The 22997-nt window shown below is 44.1% G+C and overlaps 1 protein-coding gene across 1 annotated transcript in view; it reads right to left on the bottom strand.

Moving 5' to 3' along the window:
- Positions 1-22997, bottom strand: part of slc13a4 (solute carrier family 13 member 4) — a 24411-nt gene extending 1414 nt beyond the window's left edge. The window contains exons 1-14 of the mRNA XM_035748733.2: positions 22362-22997; positions 18371-18499; positions 15295-15431; positions 15005-15186; positions 14850-14904; positions 14695-14728; positions 14502-14597; positions 9850-10034; positions 3058-3177; positions 2828-2929; positions 2592-2693; positions 2186-2420; positions 1117-1278; positions 616-753 (exon numbers count right to left, since the gene is read on the bottom strand). Coding sequence (XP_035604626.1) covers positions 616-753; positions 1117-1278; positions 2186-2420; positions 2592-2693; positions 2828-2929; positions 3058-3177; positions 9850-10034; positions 14502-14597; positions 14695-14728; positions 14850-14904; positions 15005-15186; positions 15295-15431; positions 18371-18499; positions 22362-22484 — 1800 coding nt within the window. The 5' untranslated portion in view covers positions 22485-22997. The remainder of the gene's footprint in view (positions 1-615; positions 754-1116; positions 1279-2185; positions 2421-2591; positions 2694-2827; positions 2930-3057; positions 3178-9849; positions 10035-14501; positions 14598-14694; positions 14729-14849; positions 14905-15004; positions 15187-15294; positions 15432-18370; positions 18500-22361) is intronic.

Raw genomic sequence — 22997 nt, 5'->3', positions numbered from 1 at the left:
ACACTGGGTAAGACAGATGTACCTGTTCTCTCACTTATTATTGAAAAACCACAGTATGTGCCTGAGCCTCTGTTCTATTTAAGGCCCTGTGTTTTTGTGCAATTATGTGTCTTAGCAAGTCCTCTTATTTCTCATGTCTTCTTCACTCTATATATTGTTATCAGGTATACTATTTTGATGTTGATTACGGCACTGTTGGGTGGAGCTTGCAAATGAAGCATTTCAATGTACTTGAACATGTGACGACAAAACGTGCATTTATCCAGATATGAGAATTACACCAACAATGAAATAAATTGTCTGAGGATGGTGCTGGACCATCTGATGGAAAAAGGAAAACGCGGACAGTTTGATGAAAAAGCTGTAAATGAAAAGGTTCAGATCCAGGCATGTCACATGATTGCGCAGAACACAGGGCTCTAGTTATAGTGACTGATTGCTGGTCATTAAAAGGTATTATGACTATTAAATAAATCTGTTTTATAATCTTGTATAATAGGAGTGTTACATAAAAACGTGCAGAATTGCGTGTTATTGCAACAACGGCCTTTGATTCTGCTTGGCACTGTGCAGTCCCGTCCCAGTGGGGTTGGTGCTTATGTGTTTGTGTCTCACCATGTCGCTGATCTGCACGTGTCCGTAACTGAACACTATGGCGTTGGGGGGGTTCCCGACGGGCAGCATGACCCCAAATGACACACACATGGTGGCGGGGATGAGTGTGTGGAGGGGGTTGATCTTCAGGGTCTCGGACTGAGAGGGAGCGAGAGGAGAGAGGTCACATAACTGAGTGTCAGGCAAAGGAACAGGGTGTCTCGGAGTGTTTTCAATAACATTGACAGTGGCACAGAGAGAGGAGGCGAGCAGATGGTTGTGTTGATGTTGAGAGAAGAGAGTAGAAGTGTGTAGGCTATTTGAGGACACTCGGAATCGAGCTGAGAAATTGATGGATGGGGTTTAGGTTTTTCTTCACGGGCTCTCAGCGATAGAGGGGATAGTAAGGGAAGAGAGAATAGACCATGACTGTGGTTCTCTCTAGAGCAGAGTGTGCTTCTTACCAGAGACGATCGAGAGGAAAGGTGGAGAAGACTGACAGAGAATGACTGTTATTCTTACCAGAGCAGAGAGGATAGGTAGGAACACGGTGAGAGTAGCAGGGTTGCTGGCGAACTCTGTAACCGCAGAGACGAGCAGGCAGGCCAGCAGCGTGACCATCCACGGGGGGAGACCACTCATCGGCTCCAGCTGTCTGCCAATCCACACACTCAGCCCTGACACCTGAACACATACACAATGACCAGACACACACACACACCACATGATCAGACACACACCATGCCGAATGTCTGCAATATAGATTGTGACGCAACTTCATAGCTCACACAGTAACGTGTATACAGTATATACTGTAACCCGCAATGGGGCGGCAGGTAGCCTAGTGGTTAGAGCGTTGGGTCAATAACCGAAAGGTTGCTAGATCGAATCCCCGAGCTGACAAGGTAAAAATCTGTTATTCTGCCCCTGAACAAGGCAGTTAACCCACTGTTCCTAGGCCCCACTCTAAATAAGAATTTGTTCTTAACTGACTTGCCTAGTTAAATAAAGGTTAAATAAAAATAAAATAAAACGTTTCTAAAGACCTGCGTCACTATACTGAGAACTTTGTCATTTCTAAAAGGATGTATTTGGGTGTTTTTGGAGCCTTTGTTTGTGTTTTTTCAAGGCCCGCATACTACACAACAATAATTAGGAAGTGATTTGCTGTTTAGGGGAAGTTTCTCAAAAATGTGAAATAACCAAAACAAGTGTCTGGAACCTTCTATAACATCCCATTTACATAGAGATTTGGTTGTAAAACCTTTTCAAATCGGGACCCAAATGAGACATTGACCGTCCTCCCGTGACCCAAATTGTCCTCTATTGATTAGGATGAAATAGTGTGTGATTATAGATGTACTCTCATAACTTGCGACCCACCTCTCACATGCCCAGGGCCAACTTTGGGTTCCGAACTCGAGTTGAAGAAGCCCTGGTATAGTGTATATAGCCTTGTATCCATATTAAAGCTCCTGTATGTTACCTTGCAGCATGAACTGGGCCGTTTGAGACGGTTGTCATCCTAAGCTATCCGCCCTGTGGTGAGTAGCTACATGTTGTTTGTACAGTATACTGTATAACCTGGTACCTTGCAGCCAGCAGCCAAGGCGTAGCCCCCTCCCACAAGGATGACGATCTCCCAGGGCATGAGATTCTGGAAGTCCTTCCAGGTGATCATGGGGGCCAGGGGGTCTGGGTCTCTTTCTGTGGAGCCGTCCCCTGCTGTGGTTCTGGGGGCCCGAGAGAAGGGCCGGCGGGCCGGGATGAGGAAGAGCAGGAAGCCCAGCAGCACAGAGACAGTGGCGTCGGTCCTGTAGCCTTTCCTGCGGAAACAGAACACTACATTTAACAAGGCTGTTTTTTTTTTAATCCAACCTTTCTTATTGGAGGTTAGTCTCAATGAGAGAGACTGCATTTGGAATGGTACCCTATTCCGTTAATAGTGCGCCATTTTCCCCCCTTTGATAGTACACTACAAAAGGGTGGCTACGCACTTCTCGAACAGCGACGTCCACCCGGGTACGAAGCCTGGTTCTCTGGTGAACCACAGCAGAGTCATCAGGATGAAGAACACTCCTGTCACCACCTCTGGATAGCTACAGCACAGGAGAGGCAACGCACAGGTCAGTGTTATTGTTTTCCTTCAGCTTTTAGTCAATTAGTCCTCAAATATGGCTGTACAGCTAGTCTCTTGTCCCAGCTATAACTGGAAAAAGAGTCTAAAGATCACCTGATGGGCCCGAGCTTTATATACTCGTCGTGGATCTTCCTCTCTGACAGCATCTCTCTCCTCGTCTTACGCTTTTTACTCAACGAGCATGTCTCCCTGAAACTGGACACACAACAACAAGGTAAGGTTAATATCATTGAGATACCTGCACAACGTGTGTGTGTGTGCGCGTGCGTGTTCCTGTGTGCGTGTCTTCCTCCATTTCGCATGCATGCATGCGAGGTGCTTACTTGCAGCCGAGGAAGAGGAAGTGCAGCCAAACCCAGGTCAGCAGCAGCATGATGATCGCGATTGGGAAACTGAAGATGAACCAGGTCCCAAAGTTGATCACCTTCGCATCCGGGTAGCGACTGCAAGGGGGGAGAGAGAGAGAATAGTTAGTGATGGGAGGAGATACAGAGAGCACGGTTAACGTTAAACCAAATGCACCTCACAATCGGTAAGGGTATTGTCCTCATAGTATAACACCAGCAATCTAGCCAAGAGGTTCAGCATCTGACCTTTTTGGTGTCATGTCTATGGTGATGGACTGCTAGTTGCAGGGTAATCTCTCATGGACAGACCAAATGGATGCGACAACAAAAGAGAAACCGTTGCTCCGGTGTTTTCTGGCACTGGTTATTTAGATGTTTCAGGGTTGGGTGAAGGTTGTGCTTAAAATGTGGGCTTGGATTTGAAGCACAGATTTGAAGCAGAATATGTTTTTGGAAGTGGAGGGGCTTTGGTTTAGAGTTTCCTTTTCGAGGGGTGGAGACTTCAATAGTCTCGTTAGTATCTTATCTCATACATCTCCCCCAGAACCCAATGGAGCATCTGATGTAATTACGGGAGATTGTAGTTCTGGGTTTGAAGACCCACTAGGGATACCCTCAGTATCACAAGTCATTACAGACTCAAGGAGTGGCCACTACTACAACCTTTGAACCCGAAGAAACTAACCATCAAACCTTTTCTTTTGATCATGATCAAAACAGGACATCTGCAGGTCATTGAACGAATTGCAAAAATCGCTGAAGTTGGAGACTTATCTCCCTCACCAACTTTAAACATCTGCTATCTGAGCAGCTAACCGATCGCTGCAGCTGTACATAGTCCATCGGTAAATAGCCCACCCAATTTACCTACCTCATCCCCATACTATTTTTATTTATTTACTTTTCTGCTCTTTTGCACACCAGTATCTCTACCTGCACATGACCATTTGATAATTTATCACTCCAGTGTTGATCTGCTAAATTATAATTATTCGCCTACCTCCTCATGCCTTTTGCACACAATGTATATAGACTCTTTTTTTCCTACTGTGTTATTGACTTGTTTATTGTTTACTCCATGTGTAACTTTGTTATTGTCTGTTCACACTGCTATGCTTTATCTTGGCCATGTCGCAGTTGTAAATGAGAACTTGTTCTCAACTAGCCTACCTGGTTAAATAAAATAAAAAAATAAATTGACCACACAATGAATACGTTCAGGTCTATTTTCTGCCTCTGGCCTATGTGGAAGGATATCTAGTAGTTGTCAATACTGGGCAGAGATATGGTAATATCTCTGTTTGCTGAAAGACAAGCTGACTCACTGCTTCTTCTTCGTATACTTGCTCTGCTGTTTGATATCTTGCCCCCCCCCCCCTCACACACACACACACACACACACACTGTCTGCGGTCAAGGGTTATTGAGGGGTTTCATTCCTTTTTGTGGAAGTACCGGCCAAGGTCCTGTTTACGCACACACAGTCAGATGGACTTGTACATATATCAATTTTATGTCTCTGTGTGCAGATATAAAAATGCTATTCATGAGTACATTGGACTCTGGGGAGGTCGATAAAGGCCTTAATTGACAAAATCCTGAAGTATCCCAAAATCCTGAAGTAATGACTATTGATGTTGAGGGAATCTTTTGGAGTCTGGTCTCATTGCATATTAGGTGCAAGGCAGAATATATTGAGTATCATTAGTTATATGTATTACCACATTTGACTATCAATATAATATAATACCAATAATACTAAATCATTTTGCAGACGATTGACTGCTTTGACAAAATCTGCATACTGGTGTTGAAGAGGATGGGTCTGGTGTTGTTGTGAACATTGCTCTGTTGGAAGTACCTGTTCCTGCAATAGCAGGATACAAATGCCTACAGGGTTATAGGTTTCACCAGTGTGGACCTGTTATAGCTATTCAAGACAATTAATCATCTTTTGGGGGATCACCAGCAAACCCCCTGACTCACAGAGCTGTCCTTTACCAATCTGGGCCCCAGTTTGACCGGGCTAGACGTGAAGGAGTTGCTAAACAGGGTCTCGCATATTTTACTTGCACTGGGAAGGGAGGAAAGGAGGGGGATAGACTGGGAGAGAAGGAAGTCTGATATTTACAGTCCGAGTTACTTTTACATGAAAAGAGTCCGTTTTCCCTCGGCTTAGCCTAGCCAGGAAATCGGCTTTGTTGGATTGTTGAGAGGGTTTACACACCAATCCTTCAATCCATCAATCCCAGGGCTCTTTGTCCTTTTGTTTCCTATGGACCCTGACACCCTCTGTCACTGAGTTAAACATGACATGTATAATTCTATGTTCCCTCTTCCTCCAGGCCTGCAGTACAAAAGAAATGCCATGCAGAGTAGGGACACTTGAAATTCGCTGAATTTGCATGATTAGTTTGAGCTATATAGATCAACGTTTTTTTCTATGACCGAATCAAGATTATAATTAAGCCCGTTTCAATGCAACAAACCAAACCAAAATCTAACTCTGCAAGATTGAGTGTGTGATTTTGTTGTAGGCAGAGCCAGAGCGAAACGGAGTAGAATTCTATTGGCGGGTGTAGCCCACCAGCGGTCTTCAGATCAGAGCCCATTTGTAGATATTCTTTGCTAGTTAGTGAGTTATTATGCCAGTTATAGATAAGTATAGGTCAGTAATGGGGAGTTACTGCTTCCTACAACAGCACAAAACGTGTAAGCTACATTTCAAGCGGTTTTTAAAAAGCCATTGCCCTGAAAAGCTTTTGTCTTAAAGGGGCAGTGTTTCATTTTGAGACAGGCTTGAATATGCAAATAAGCCAGTAGGCAGATGGGTAGCCGACATTGTCTAATTATCTGGTAATAATAATACATTTTATTTTGTAAAGTGGTTTCTTGCATTATACCACACAATACAATGCAATTTACAGCCAGCTATTTGGCCCATGGTGTTACAGACCAAGTAAAAAAATCATGAATTAATGTCAAGCCCTTCATAATGTAAAAAAAACGTTTTTAAAAGTTACATGCAATGTATGCCAGCATTAAACACCACATATAGGTTACTGTAGGCTATATCATAGAAATCAAAAATTATTTCCATGTGAAAATGTTATGGGATTTGCTCCATTGGTTTTGTTGGTAAGGCCTACATTATGCTCAAATAGCCACAATAGCCTATTGGCTACTGTCTAAAACGCTAAGGGTTCAGCCTCAGTGTTCAATGTAAACATATGCCGGAAGTTGCACAAAGTTCTCACAATGTTCACGTTTCCACTCACAAGACCTAAACTTGTGAGTATAATTTATCTATTCAACTATCTTTATATATCCATTTACGTTTCACTGAGACAGAAATAACAGATTGCTATTTGGAAGATATTGACAGTGCATGGGGTATTAGTCAGGTATTGTATCTCGTAGTGAGCAATGTGTGGTACTGCAACATAGCTTCAGCGTGTAAATCAGCTAGAAAGATGTGTCGGCATCGAGTAATTGTCTCTGAACCCCTCCCAGTTAGGGGGAGTGATGAGCTCTACAGCAGTCTCACAACTCAATCGCTGGTTGTAAACTGTTTTCTGCCCCTCCCAAAAGATAGAATTTGTAGATAATTGGCCCTCTTTCTGGGACTCACCCACAAACAGGACTAACCCTGGCCTGTTGAGGAGTGACGGACTCCATCCTAGCTGGAGGGGTGCTCTCATCTTATCTACGAACATAGACAGGGCTCTAACTCCCCTAGATCCATAATGAAATAGGGTGCAGGCCAGGCAGCAGGCTGTTAGCCAGCCTGCCAGCTTAGTGGAGTCTGCCACTAGCACAGTCAGTGTAGTCAGCTCAGCTATCCACATTGAGACCTTGTCTGTGCCTCGACCTAGGTTGGGCAAAACTAACATGGCAGTGTTCACCTTAGCAATCTCACTAGAATAAAGACCTCCTCCATTCCTGACATTATTGAAAGAGATCGTGATACCTCACATCTCAAAATAGGGCTACTTAATGTTAGATCCCTCACTTTCAAGGCAGTTATAGTCAATGAACTAATCACTGATCATAATCTTGATGTGATTGGCCTGACTGAAACATGGCTTAAGCCTGATGAATTTACTGTGTTAAATGATGCCTCACCTCCTGGTTACACTAGTGACTATATCCCCCGTGCATCCCGCAAAGGCGGAGGTGTTGCTAACATTTCCGATAGTACATTTCAATTTACAAAAAAAAACCGACGTTTTCGTCTTTTGAACTTCTAGTCATGAAATCTATGCAGCCTACTCAATCACTTTTTATAGCTCCTGTTTACAGGCCTCCTGGGCCATATACAGCGTTCCTGACTGAGTTCCCTGAATGCCTATCGGACCTTGTAGTCATAGCAGATAATATTCAAATTTTGGGTGATTTTAATATTCACATGGAAAAGTCCACAGACCCACTCCAAAAGGCTTTCGGAGCCATCATCGACTCAGTGGGTTTTGTCCAACATGTCTCTGGACCTACTCACTGTCACAGTCATACTCTGGACCTAGTTTTGTCCCATGGAATAAATGTTGTGGATCTTAATGTTTTTCCTCATAATCCTGGACTATCGGACCACCATTTTATTATGTTTGCAAACGCAACAAGTAATCTACTTAGACCCCAACCAAGGAGCATCAAATGTCATGCTATACATTCTCAGACAACCCAAAGATTCCTTGATGCCCTTCCAGACTCACTCTGCCTACCCAAGGATGTCAGAGGACAAAAGTCAGTTAACCACCTAACTGAGGAACTCAATTTAACCTTACGCAATACCCTAGATGCAGTTGCACCCCTAAAAACTAAAAACATTTGTCATAAGAAAGTAGCTCCCTGGTATACAGAAAATACCAGAGCTCTGAAGCAAGCTTCCAGAAAATTGGAACGGAAATGGTGCCACACCGAACTGGAAGTCTTCCGACTAGCTTGGAAAGACAGTACCGTGCAGTATCGAAGAGCCCTCACTGCTGCTCGATCATCCTATTTTTCCAACTTAATTGAGGAAGATAAGAACAATCCTAAATGTATTTTTGATACTGTCGCAAAGCTAACTAAAAAGCAGCATTTCCCAAAGAGAGGATGGCTTTCACTTCAGCAGTAAAAAATTCATGAACATCTTTGAGAAAGCAAATGACGGACTCCTCTTTAAATCTGCGTATTCCTCCAAAGCTCAATTGTCCCGAGTCTGCACAACTCTGCCAGGACCTAGGATCAAGGGAGACACTCAAGTGTTTTAGTACTATATCTCTCGACACAATAATGAAAATAATCATGGCCTCTAAACCTTCAAGCTGCCTATTCCAACTTAACGACTGAAAGAGCTTGGCCCTCCTATGTTGAACATAATAAACGTCTCTTTATCCACTGGATGTGTACCAAACTCACTAAAAGTGGCAGTAATAAAGCCTCTCTTAAAAAAGCCATACCTTGACCCAGAAAATATAAACTATCGGCCTATGTCGAATCTTCCATTCCTCTCTCAATTTTTAGAAAAAGCTGTCACTGCCTTCCTGAAGACAAACAATGTATACGAAATACTTCAGTCTGGGTTTTGACCCCATCATAGCACTGAGACTGCACTTGTGAAGGTGGTAAATGACCTTTTAATGGTGTCAGACCCAGGCTCTCCATCTGTCCTCATGCTCCTAGACCTTAGTGCTGCTTTTGATACCATAGATCACCACATTCTTTTGGAGAGATTGGGAACCCAAATTGGTCTACACGGAGAAGTTCTGGCCTGGTTTAGATCTTATATGTCGGAAAGATATCAGTGTGTCTGTGAATGGTTTGTCCTCTGACAAATCAACTGTAAATATCGGTGTTCCTCAAGGTTCTGTTTTAGGACCACTATTGTTTTTGTACAGTCGTCTCAAATAAAACTGTGAAGGACCTCGGCGTTACTCTGGACCCTGGTCTCTCTTTTGACGAACATATCAAGACTGTTTTTTTCCAGGACAGCTTTTTTCCATTTACGTAACATTGCTTTCTTTCTCTCTCTCTCTCTCTCTCTGAGGACCTGAGCCCTAGAACCATGCAACAGGACTGCCTGGCATGATGACTCCTTGGTGTACCCAGTCCACCTGGCCGTGCTGCTGCTACAGTTTCAACTGTTCTGCCTTCGGCTATGGAACCCTGACCTGTTCACAGTCCTTACTATTATTTGACCATGCTGGTCATTTATGAACATTTGAACATCTTGGCCATGTTCTGTTATTATCTCCACCCGGCACAGCCAGAAGAGGACTGGCCACCCCTCATAGCCTGGTTCTTCTCTAGGTTTCTTCCTAGGTTTTGGCCTTTCTAGGGAGTTTTTCCTAGCCACCGTGCTTCTACAATGGCATTGCTTGCTGTTTGGGGTTTTAGGCTGGGTTTCTGTTCAGCACTTTGAGATATCAGCTGATGTAAGAAGGGCAAAATAAATCGATTTGATATTCATAGACTATGTGTGAGCTAGCTAGCTAGTTAGCGGTGCACACTGGTAGCGTTTCAATTGGTGACGTCATATGCTCAGAGACTTTGAAAGTTTTTTCCCCCTTGCTCTTCAAGGGCCGTGGCTTTTGTGGCGCGATAGGTGCGATGCTTCGTGGGTGCCTGTTTTCGATATGTTCAGAGGGTCTCTGGTTCGAGCCCAGGTTGGAAATATTGTTACACGTGGGATATTTGTCTGCTAGTGTATTGATAGGCCATGGGGTATTTACCAGGTATTGTACCTATTGAACTGCATTCAATGCAGGGTATGGTAATGTAGCTTACTTGTTGAACTGTTCGGCGAAGATAAGGTTGGTGGAGGTGCCAGTGATGGTGATGAGGCCTCCAATGGTGGCTGCGTACGTGATGCTAAGAGAGAGACATTTACAGATCATATGATCTCTCTTGGTGGGATAGCGAGAGTTCTTGCTCTCCTTCTCCTTCTTAGGCTCTGGGATGCTGATCGCTGTCTGGAACGGAGAGAGGAGCAAGTATAGTGAGTCACTGTTTGTGGGGGAGGAAAAAACATGTGCAGTGGGGAGAACAAGTATTTGACACACTGCCGATTTTGCAGGTTTTCCTACTAACAAAGCATGTAGAGGTCTGTAATTTTTTATCATAGGTACACTTCAACTGTGAGATACGGAATCTAAAACAAAAATCCATAAAATCACATTGTATGATTTTAAGTAAATAATTTGCATTTTATTGCATGACATAAGTATTTGATCACCTACCAACCAGTAAGAATTCCGGCTCTCATAGACCTGTTAGTTTTTCTTTAAGAAGCCCTCCTGTTCTCCACTCATTACCTGTATTAACTGCACCTGTTTGAACTCGTTACCTGTATAAAATACACCTGTCCACACACTCAATCAAACAGACTCCAACCTCTCCACAATGGCCAAGACCAGAGAGCGGTGTAAGGACATCAGGTATAAAATTGTAGACCTGCACAAGGCTGGGATGGGCTACAGGACAATAGGCAAGCAGCTTGGTGAGCTTGGAAGAAGTTCAAGATGACGGTCTATCACCCTCGGTCTGGGGCTCCATACAAGATCTCACCTTGTGGGGCACCATTGATCATGAGGAAGGTGAGGGATCAGCCCAGAACTACATGGCAGGACCTGGTCAATGACCTGAAGAGACCTGGGACCAGAGTCTCAAAGAAAACCATTGGTACCATACTACGCCGTCATGGAATAAAAACCTGCAGTGCACGCAAGGTCCCCCTGCTCAAGCCAGCGCATGTCCAGGCCCGTCTGAAGTTGACCAATGACCATCTGGATGATCCAGAGGAGGAATGGGAGAAGGTCATGTGGTCTGATGAGACAAAAATAGAGGTTTTTGTTCTAAACTCCACTCGCCATGTTTGGAGGAAGATGAAGGCTGAGTACAACCCCAAGAACACCATCCCAACTGTGAAGCATGGAGGAGGAAACATCATTCTTTGGGGATGCTTTTCTGAAAAGGGAACAGGACGACTGCACCGTATTGAGGGGAGGATGGATGGGGCCATGTGTCGCGAGATCTTGGCCAACAACCTCCTTCCCTCAGTAAGAGCATTGAAGTTGGGTCGTGGCTGGGTCTTCCAGCATGACAAAGACCCGAAACACACAGCCAGGGCAACTAAGGAGTGCCTCCATAAGAAACATCTCAAGGTCCTGGAGTGGCCTAGCCAGTCTCCAGACCTGAACCCAATAGAAAATCTTTGGAGGGAGCTGAAAGTCCATATTGCCCAACAACAGCCCCGAAACCTGAAGGATCTGGAGAAGGTCTGTATGGAGGAGTGGGCCAAAATCCTTGCTGCAGTGTGTGCAAACCTGGTCAAGAACTACAGGAAAGGTATGATCTCTGTAATTGCAAACAAAGGTTTCTGTACCAAATATTAAGTTCTGCTTTTCTGATGTATCAAATACTTATGTCATACAATAAAATGCAAATTAATTACTTAAAAATCATACAATGTGATTTTCTGGATTTTTGTTTTAGATTCCGTCTCTCACAGTTGAAGTTTACCCATGATCAAAATTACAGACCTCTACATGCTTTGTAAGTAGGAAAACCGGCAAAATCGGCAGTGTATCAAATACTTGTTCTCCCCACTGTACAAGTATATACATTTGTATTTTGAAGACAATAAAGAAAATAAATGATGGATCAAAATCTAAATATTGCTCCCAGCGTTGGTCAAAGCTCAGAACGCTTATATTCTTGATCTGACCGAGTTTTCATTGAGCCTGCTTCTTTGCGAATGAGTGGAATCATGAACAGTGGTTTGTTAGTTATGGTCGCATGCGTCCTCTGGATTTGCTGCCTGGATTTGCATTTTTTTAGCAGCACATTGACCACTTTCTTAAACGGCTAACTCTGCCCTCTCGCGGCACAGACTGAGGGCCTGAGACGTGAAACGCACTATCCCAGCTCGAAGTTGGCAAAACTGTAGACGCTGCTGCTGGTGTGTTTGCGAGATGCCGGTCAAAAGGCAATTTTAAAACTCCTGCCGTGTCTGCAGGCATCCCCAAAGAAACAAAAAACGACTTTCTGAGAAGCACAACTGGTAGTCACGTATAGATATGTATAGCTACACTGCTCAAAAAAATAAATGGAACACTTTGTAACTCTAAGTCAATCACACTTGTGTGAAATCAAATTGTTTACTTAGGAAGCAACACTGACAATAAATGTCACATGCTGTTGTGCAAATGGAATAGACAACAGGTTGGAAATTATAGGCAATTAACAAGACACCCCCAATAAAGGAGTTGTTCTGCAGGTGGTGACCAAAGACCACTTCTCAGTTCCTATGCTTCCTGGCTGATGTTTTGGTCACTTTTGAATGCGGGCGGTGTTTTCACACTAGTGGTAGACTGAGTGTACAACCCACACAAGTGGCTCAGGTAGTGCAGCTCATCCAGGATGACACATCAATGCGAGCTGTGGCAAGAAGGTTTGCTGTGTCTGTCAGCGTAGTGTCCAGAGCATGGAGGCGCTACCAGGAGACAGGCCAGTACATCAGGAGACGTGGAGGAGGCCGTAGGAGGGCAACAACCCAGCAGCAGGACCGCTATCTCCGCCTTTGTGCAAGGAGGAGCAGGAGGAGCACTGCCAGAGCCCTGCAAAATGACCTCCAGCAGGCCACAAATGTGCATGTCTGCTCAAACGGTCCGAAACAGACTCCATGAGGGTGGTATGAGGGCCCAACGTCCACAGGTGGGGGTTGTGCTTACAGCCCAACACCGTGCAGGACGTTTGACATTTGCCATTCACAGATGAAAGCAGATGAATGCAGGTTCACACTGAACATGTGACAGACGTGACAGAGTCTGGAGATGTCGTGGAGAACGCTCTGCTGCCTGAAACATCCTCCAGCATGACCGGTTTGGCGGTGGGTCAGCCATGGTGTTGGGTGGCATTTCTTTGGGGGGCCGCACAGCCCTCCATGTGCTCGCCAGAGTTAGCCTGACTGCCATTAGGTACCGAGATGAGATCCTCAGACCCCTTGTGAGACCATATGCTGGTGCGGTTGGCCCTGGGTTCCTCCTAATGCAAGACAATGCTAGACCTCATGTGGCTGGAGTGTGTCAGCAGTTCCTGCAAGAGGAAGGCATTGATGCTATGGACTGGCCCGCCCGTTCCCCAGACCTGAATCCAATTCCCACATCTGGGAAATCATGTCTCGCTCCATCCACCAACGCCACGTTGCACCACAGACTGTCCAGGCGTTGTAGGGAGGTCATACAGGCACTTGGAGGCCACACACACTACTGAGCCTCATTTTGACTTGTTTTAAGGACATTACATCAAAGTTGGATCAGCCTGTAGTGTGGTTTTACACTTTAATTTTGAGTGTGACTCCAAATCCAGACCTCCATGGGTTGATAAATTTGATTTCCATTGATCATTTTTGTGTGATTTTATTGTCAGCATATTCAACTATGTAAAGAAAAAAGTATTTAATAAGAATATTTCATTCATTCAGATCTAGGATGTGTTATTTTAGTGTTCCCTTTATTTTTTTGAGCAGTGTATGTAGATCAGTGGAGGCTGCTGAGGGGAGGACGGCTCATAATGATGTCTGGAACAGAGCAAATGGAATGGAATCAAACACATGGAAACCATGTGATAGTGGAGTTGTTTTATTTGATAACATTACACTAATTCCGCTCCAGCCAATACCACGAGCCCGTCCTCCCCAATTAAAGTGCCACCAGCCTGTGATGTAGATATGTCAGTCAGGTGGCTAGCTGCCAGCAGAGATTTCTATTGCATTGAAGAGCTTTGGCTAGTATTAATGAACCATTGCTTATTGGGATCCTTGGTACGTCCATACCCTAAACCTAACCCCCAATCATAACCTTAACCAAAACCCCTACCTAACCCTAACCTTAACCATTTTAAATGTCAACTCAATGGGGTAGGGATGTCCCAAGGATACTAAGTTCTCATTAAAACGTTGCTTTTACAGAGAGTAGGCTACTAAAACAGCCAGTGATGTGGCTGTTGATCATTTCTTTCCTTTCAGGGGTATAACATTACAGATGTGTTTGTAGATTGATTGAGGGGAATTAACCTACAGCAGCCAAGGTGATAATGTCTGGGGTCATTTTTGCTGTTTTCCAAATAGCAATAAATTAGTTTCAACTTTTTTTTCTTCATATATTGGGAGGGGGGGTATTGATTTTAATTTATTTTATTTGACCTTTATTTAACTCGGCAAGTCAGTTAAGAACAAATTCTTATGGCCTAGGAACAGTGGGTTAACTGCCTTGTTCAGGGGCAGAACAACAGATTTTTACCTTGTCAGCTCGGGGGTTCGATCTAGCAACCGTTCAGTTACTGGCCCAACGCTCTAACCACTAAGACCTGCCTTTCCGAGCTTCACCAAAACTCAAACCCTGGTTATGCCTCTGAGTGTAGTGACTGTGTCTACTGACCGATGGCAGTTGTCCGTTGGTCTGCTTTAGGGACAATTGGCCCAGACTGGTCTTACTGGCCTTCCTACCAGTCCCGTTAGTCTCCACAGTCGGCAACTGAGAGAACAAAACACACAATGGAGAATTAACGTTGAAGTAAGAGAATGGAACAACAGATATTTTTACACCGATTTTCAAAGGTTTATGTTCTCACCTCAGTCAGAGTGCAGAGCTCCTGCTTCACGCAGCTGTGGATAAAACACAACATGTTCAAACGCACAACACTGGAGTTGTTTTCATGATGTGGACTGCAAGACTGTATTGTATGTGATTCTTCAGTGACTGTCTCAAAAGCTCCCCAGGTCTTACCTGTCTCTGCGATACAGACGCTCTAGTTGGTTCTTTTCTAGATTCTCTTCCTTGTCTGCAAAGGAGCAACATAAAACCGTTTTAACGATTGTAGCGATGTACAATTTATCATGTCCCTGAGATGTTTACTGCAGGCAGCGAAAGGGCAGCCATACCGCCGAGGCAGTCGTCCTCGGTGGCCTCGACGGTTTCGGAGTCTTCCTGGGTGTCGGCCACGCCGGTGCTGATGAGCTGCTGCAGGACGGCCTCAGCGATGGGCATCACCATGGCAGTAGTGGAGGTGTTACTGAGCCACATGGACAGGAAGACCGTACAGCACATGAAACCCAGCACCAACCTGAGAATACACACAGGAGAGAGGAGAAGTTGAGGGTGTGTGTGTGATTGATTTATATATGCTTTCGTGTGTGCACGCACGTGTGTGTCATGGTAGCTGCATACTTACATGCCAGGCTTGGCTCCGGCAATCATGACCATGCGTAAAGCGATGCGTTTGTGGAGGTTCCATTTCTCTATGGAGGCCGCCAGACAGATCACCCCCATCAGCAGCAGAGTGGTGTCCTTACAGTACTCTGCAGCTACCTGTACCAAAGACAACCACACAGTATTTATAGCACTCTATACGTACATATACACTCAACCCTTACATGTGGCTCGCACGAACACACACCGGGATTCATTTAAAAAAAAAAACATTTTTTTACTTTGACCTCTTCTATGTTCATGTTTGTCAAGAAAGATCATGTATTTGCAGTCGTTGTTAATCTGAGCAGTTTATGACATGGTCACTAGTCAGTATATTGTTGTATACCACCACAGGTCATGACCTCTAACTACAGAGAACTGACCTTTTGTGATTATTGGAACTAGACTAGATATTCCTAACCATCATGACTTCTCTCCAGTCTCTGTCCAGTTCTCATTTTTAATCAGAACCGGTTGAGTTCTGGGAAGAAAATACTGTACTCCAGGATGGGCTCAGATGGATCAGTTGGATCAACACGTCTGGGCTTTTCTCCTTTCCAAACATTTGCAATTGCAGGCATACGAACCAAAAATGTGACCCAAAAATCATAGCACGGCACGAGAGTGAGCAGGGGGAAGGTTTTCCACGTAACAACTTCTTGTTTGTGCCAGGTTAAAACTGAGGTAAAGCAATCCCATTGGCGAGGCAAGGTGAGGTGTGAGAGAGCTACACTAAGTACAGTACACAAGTCTAGTCATCAGAGCAAAGAGTTGCAGAAAAACGTGGATATTTACCAAACACGATTACAAGAGCTTATAATAACACTAATAGCCTTATTTGGCAGGTTTTGTCCATGCGATCAGATCACATGAGCAACTCAGTGGTTCTTTTTCTATGTAACACTGACATAGTGAGGAGAGGGAACCATTAATGGTGGTCATTGGGACCACTTGGGGTTGGTTTAAGGACAGACCATTTCCTGTCCAGCAGGGGTTAATGTGTTACTCTGATCAGTACCTGAGGCCATCATCTCAGTGATAAGTGTTTCACTGGAGACGAACGGAGAGGTTCTGACGACCATGCTTCCTGTATTATATTAGACGTTAGCATACAGACACCTCGTGATAACTGATGATCTGATGATGTCAGGTTATCAGAACGAGTGAGTCACTCACATGTTTACATGGGTCTGTGACATCATGACCGTCTCTTCACATAACAAGAGAGGAGGATGGTGAATTAAGAGTATAGGTGAAAGGTCAGGCTAAGGATAATGAAGGATAATGAATGAAGGATAACTTTTAAGACTTCATGAAGCCTTTAGAAACACCTTAGAAGGTGCTGTACAAGTACATCGTCTGTGGTTGTTAGTTCACACGTGAGGCTACATTTAGCGAGTGTAAACCAGCTGTCAGCAACAATGCTGAGTTTTTTGTTTGTTTCCTCAGAGTGGGATTGGGTCAACCTACTTCCCTTTCAGTCATCACAGAGGCATTACAAAGCAATGGGACAGGACTTCTCAGGTTCTTCCTAGAAAGCATCCATCCATACGCTTCACATCCATCTGGTCCACACATGTAGCTGTGTGTGTTTGTCCTAGATTTTCATTGAATTAATTTTAATTTCTAATCCCATCCCTGTAGGAGGCCTTTTGCCTTTGGTAGGCCGTCATTGTAAATAAGAATTTGTTCTTAACTGAATTGTCTAGTTCAATACATACAAGTTCATTCGGCCTTGGTGGGAGTAAGGTGCTCAGATTACCGTATTTACAGTTAAACAAGAATTATTAGAAAATAAATATTTTGGGTTTGAATGTACATTTGTGTGTTTGTACACAAAAATAAAACAAATGCTAGATGTAAAGTATTGGTCCCATGTTTCATGAGCTGAAATAAAAGATGCCAGAAATGTTCCATATGCACAAAATGCTTTTTTCTCTAAAATGTTGTGCACAAATTTGTTTACATCCCTGTTAGTGAACATTTCTCCTTTGCCAAGATAATCAATCTACCTGACAGGTGTTGCATATTAAGAAGCTGATTAAACAGCATGATCATTACACAGGTGCACTTTGTGCTGGGGACAATAAAAGGCCACTAAACTGTGCAGTTTTGTCACACAGAACAATGCCCCAGATGTCTCAAGTTTTGAGGGAGCGTGCAATTGTCGTGCTGACTGCAGGAATGTCCACCAGAGTTGTTGCCAGATAATTTAATGTTCATTTCTCTACCATAAACCGAGAGAATTTGTCAGTACGTGCAAGCGGCCTCACAAACACAGACCATGTGTATGATGTTGTGTGGGCGAGCGGATTGCTGATGTCAATGTTGTCAACAAAGTGCACCACTTTGAGGATATGGTGTGGGCAGGCATATGCTAGGGCAATGAACACAACTGCATTTTATCGATGGCAATTTGAATGCAGAGGGATATTCTGATGGGATCCTGAGGCCCATTGTCATGCCATTCATCCACCGCCATCAACTCGTGTTTCAGCATGATAATGCACAGCCCCATGTTGCAAGGATATGTGCATAATTCCTAGAAGCTGAACATGTCCCAGTTCTTCCATGGCCTGCAAACTCACCAGACATGTCACCTATTGAGCATGTTTGGGATGCTCTGGATCGACGTGTATGACAGGGATCTAGTTCCCGCCAATATCCAGCAACTTCACACAGCCATTGAAGAGGAGTGGGACAACGTTCCACAGGCCACAATCAACAGCCTGATCAACTATGCAAAGGAGATGTGTCGCGCTACATGAGGCAAATGGTGGACACCAGATACTGACTGGTTTTCTGATCCACTCCCCTACTTTTTTTTAAGGTATCTGTGACCAAGTCATGTGAAATCCATCGATTAGGGCCTAATGAATATATTTCGAATGACTGACTTCTTTATATGAACTGTAACTCAGTAAAATATTTGAAATGGTTGCATGTTCTGTTTATGTTTTTTTTTCAGTGTATGTGTGTGTGCGCGCTCCTGGTCCTCAGTGCCCTTAGCAGAGAGCGAGAAAAAGAGAGATTAGAGTGAGTGATAGTTTACTGACCTCGCTGGACTTGAGCACTCCGAACAGCGGGTATAGGAAGGCTGGTACGAGGGCAGCAGCCCCCAGGGGTACAGCCTCTGACACCCAGTACACCGCTGTCACTATCAACACGTACGCACAGCAGGCCTCCTACATGGGACAGAGACACCGGGGACAGAGACACAGGGGGTGAGACATAGGGAAGAGACAAGGGATTGAGCTTTTATACAACAATGCAGATTGCCAAGGGCCATACCTCATACATTTATGCCTGTATTGTATCCTAACGTTTCTTATCATAAAAGCACAGTCAATTATTTAATATATGTCAATGTTAAACTTGATGTGAAATGCTGGTCAAACAAACTCATTGCTAGGACCCACATATTGTCAGGGTTCATTTGTCTGAGTTTATCGGAGTGCAATAATACTGTTGCCGGAAAGAAAGTGATTTTGATTTGATTGGATTGATTAGGATCCCCATGACCCGAGACAGCTAGTCCTACTGGGGTCCGACACATAGCGCAAAATACATCACAGACAAAAGACTTTACAATTTACACACATTTAAAAACATTCAAATAGTAGCGTGTGTGTGTGTGCATCTATCAGGTTCCTAAGTTACCGTGAGACCGAACCTCCGTGTTCCTTATTCACCTTTCAGCACCATTTATTTGCCATGGAAACAATGGAGAATGTACTCAGTTTGTGAAAGAGCCCATCCAAATTCCAATCTAACAGTCTAATCAAAATGGGATTTGTTATGTCCTTCATTCAAACGTACCTGTTTAACATTTTTTGCTTTCTGGATACTTGAGGCGGCTTTTCATCACATTGAATGATCCTCACACTGAACGATCCTTGGTTACCATAGACGGGGTAGCGTACCGTACTCCTACGGGACCACCAGCGGTGGTCACATTGTACAGTAAACCAGCGGTAACTTATCATGCGTAAGTGAGGAAGCCTTAGAAATCTCCCCTTTCCATAATATGTGGCATACAGGTGATGTGTCAGGCAGTTGTCTGACTAGCGTAACCGTGTCACTCCCGGTCGAGTAGAGGATGTCTAGCCAGCGAGGTGAAGGGGCCTGGCAATATATCAGCTATACATACACACACACGCCATCGGATTGTCCAGCAATGCATACACACACACACACACACACACACACACACACACACACACACACACACACACACACACACATACACAAACTGGTAGTGTAACCGCTCATTGAAAACAATGTTGGATATTGCTGTGTATCACACAGAGACTATTTGGCCCCTCTATGGTGCATTTGAGGCAGCAGCCACCAATCCTGGCCACTAGCACCTGCCTGGGCATGTTCTCCACATGTGCCCTACTAGACAAGCCCAGTCCTGACCACACCGCCCCAGGTTTGAACACAACACCCCCTTTCTGTGATCTACTGGGCATGTCCAGTAATAATGTACTTTGGCCACAGGGAAAGCGTCCCCAGGTTTTGCCCCAGGAAACTGAGGTGATCCCGACTATCTCCCAGTAGTTAGTGTTTGTCAGATACGGGATGTGAAGTCTGATCTCGGTCATTCAGGAGACTGGGGACAGAGACAATCAGTGATTGAGAGATCATTGATCAGAGGTTGTCACACAATAGAGAACTGCCATGCAATGAATGGACTTTCAATGAATCAATAAACTCACTCAAAATCTCATCCTTTTTCCAGTTTCATCAGAGAACTGGGTTATTGAGGCGATCATGGGGTATCTCGTATATACCGTCAGGTTTCGTATGGTTAGATAGTAGGGAAATATGTTTCTAAATGGTCATTGCTCAATTTGTTTCTCCAATCTGGCATGTGTATGGATGGACTGTGTGATATTTCACTGCAAAGAGGTCAAAGGTGACTCAGCAGACAGTTTCTGTCCACATCTGGAGGTTGCATTGTCACTTCACCTTTCAGACCATGACTCAACATGACCCTTAAGTGAGTGATGAGATCAACGAAAGGAGATGGCTTTTCAGGCATTCATGTTATCTCTTCATCAAGGCCAAATTCTTTTATAGAGATGATTAATCTGGATAACCGTTCATCAGTGTTGATGGCGAGATTATTTTCCAGATGACTACAGAAAGAATGGATTCACTCATTAGTTAAAATCAACCCTTATCTTCCTCTGGAGAAACAACGATGATAAAAAAAAAACACTGTTTTGCATTCCTTCATATGATGAACTCTACTGATACTCTCTGAACAGAGTTCGTCAGTTAATCTGCTCATTAGACAGACATTATTTTCTCCTGACTCAAACCCCAAGGAGCTGAGTTCATCATTTACATTTACATGTAAGTCATTTAGCAGACGCTCTTATCCAGAGCGACTTACAAATTGGTGCATTCACCTTATGACATCTTGACATGCTATATAATTTGACCACATCAGAGTATTTTTTATGAAAATAATCCATATACAGTAATTTGTTAAATGAGAAAGTGAAACCTTTGTTGAAATACAATAAAAGACTGAGATAATGTGAAATAGAATGAGAGATGGCTGATCTTGCACTGTTTGAAGATGTGGTACATGCTGAACTTTGCTTAGAACGTGTTTTTAGAGACAAGTGAGACTTTTTCTGCAGAAAGTACAGATTGGCTCATCAGATACTGTTTCCCAAAACCAATCTTAAAGGATTTTTGCTAGGTTTTAAGACATACAAGGCAAACGCATGCCATTTCGGTGCACATTCAAGTCATATCCACACAAGTTTTTGACAACGGGCACTTTTCAGAGGGAGCTTGCCGATCGGCATCTCACAGCTCTCGATGAGTCAATGTTTTGGATGCAGTCAACAGCAAAACAAACAGTAACATAAACCATTTCCATAAGCCATCGCAGAATAGGGTGAAGTCAAGAGGGGTTTCTATGCCATGATGCCATAAATAGGTTCCCAAAATACGAATGGGCAATAGACGGCACCCACATCGCCATAAAATCACCATCCGATAATGATTTCAGCTAATGGATGTGAAGAGAAAAGGCTTTCACTCTTTATGTGCGGGCTATGTGATATGCAAAAGACACCTGAATGTGGTGGCCAGGTGGAACGCATGACTCGATCATTTTGCAGAACAGCAATGTTGGCTTATACAGCTAAACGGGGAGGTGTTGAGGAAGAATGGCTTATTGGTGAGTGTTGCTTACCCATTTGAAGTATATCTGCCATTGCTAAAGCAAAATTACATTTCCTAATCATCCTGCTGTCAGAGATAAGGAGGATCCCTAACCTCGCCTGAGGCCAGGGGCCAGTACTCATAAAGCATCTCAGACTAGGAGTGCTGATCCAGGATCAGTTTAGTGATTCAGATCATAATGAATAAGGAGCCTGAAGACTAGGCTTTAGTACAGTGGGCTAACACAGTCCCAGTGTAAAAAACCTGGGTTTGAACCCAGAGAGGCACATTAGTACAATTCTCTCAGACTGACACAGGAAACAGAGCATGAGGGGTTCTGTAGCTGCAGCTGGCCACATGCTCCATTGTTCTGTCCCTCTCTGAACTTGACAAATTCTGTAATTGGTGAGAGGGCATTCTGGAACCGCAGGTGGTTCTAGGCAAACAGAACGACCAGACCCGTCCCCACATAGCTGAGCTGAGTTATATAACCTAATAGCTTGGCACAGATTCCCCTTCTCCCTGCCGCCTGTGGTGCCAACCGCTGTACAACAATGCACCCTACTGTGAAGTGTAAACACGCGGAATGGTGCACTTTACGCACAGACGCCGATTGCATAAATAATGCGTAAAACAAGTCTCCATCAGCAAAGCATTAATAGAATATGAGGTAAATCGAAATATTTGCACTGTGGATATGTATTATGGCTAATTATAATCATAAAGACACTTACAGCTGTTCTCACCCCCAATTTTATTCTGCTTCATGTACTGTACGCTAACTCGGAAGAACAATGCCGATAGCCTACCCATGCGCAATATTAGTCATGCTATGATATGATGAAGTCGGGTACTCACGCTGGTGGGGTGGATGAGGGGCAACGGCAGCAGCGACAGCGGGATCAGCACCACCAGGATCAGCTTGCGTGCTCTCCATAGCTTCTTGATAAGGTCCATCCTTGCCGCGGCCTCCAGCCTCATCGGGGACTGCTCGCCTGGGTTCGGTCTCAGCGCAGAGAAGCTGGCTTGTTTGTCCCTTTTAAAGTTTTTTTTGGCGTGACATGAAGTCTTAATGAAAGTTAAAGAAAAATCCCTTTAAATGTCTCCTTCTGGAGTGAAAACTGGAGTTTCTATTTGCAGTTGGTTGGTCCTCGCAGGTTCTGCTTGTTTGGTTCTGGTGGCGATGCAGTCTGCAGGGAACAGTCCTCCGTCTGAAATAACTGCTCTTTGTACAACCTCACCTCAGTACTTGACCTGCAGGCAACCCCCACCTCTGAGTTCAGCTAGGAGATCCAAAAGTGCAACAAATAGGTCCCTGACTTCTTTTTCAATACTGTCCACCCATTCTTATCTGAATACCAGATAAGGTATCTTATGCAGAGCCCCCTTGCAAAAGAGACCTTGATCTCAGTGGGACTCCCTGCTCAAATAAAGGCTAAATAAAATGTTGTAAAATGCTGATGTTTGAGATAGACCAGGCGGCTACCATGAGTG

This window comes from Oncorhynchus keta, chromosome 33, assembly GCF_023373465.1.
Source record: "Oncorhynchus keta strain PuntledgeMale-10-30-2019 chromosome 33, Oket_V2, whole genome shotgun sequence".
Taxonomy (NCBI): domain Eukaryota; kingdom Metazoa; phylum Chordata; class Actinopteri; order Salmoniformes; family Salmonidae; genus Oncorhynchus; species Oncorhynchus keta.
The sequence above is the reverse complement of the archived record's forward strand: the minus strand, read 5'-3'. Positions and strand labels throughout refer to the sequence as shown.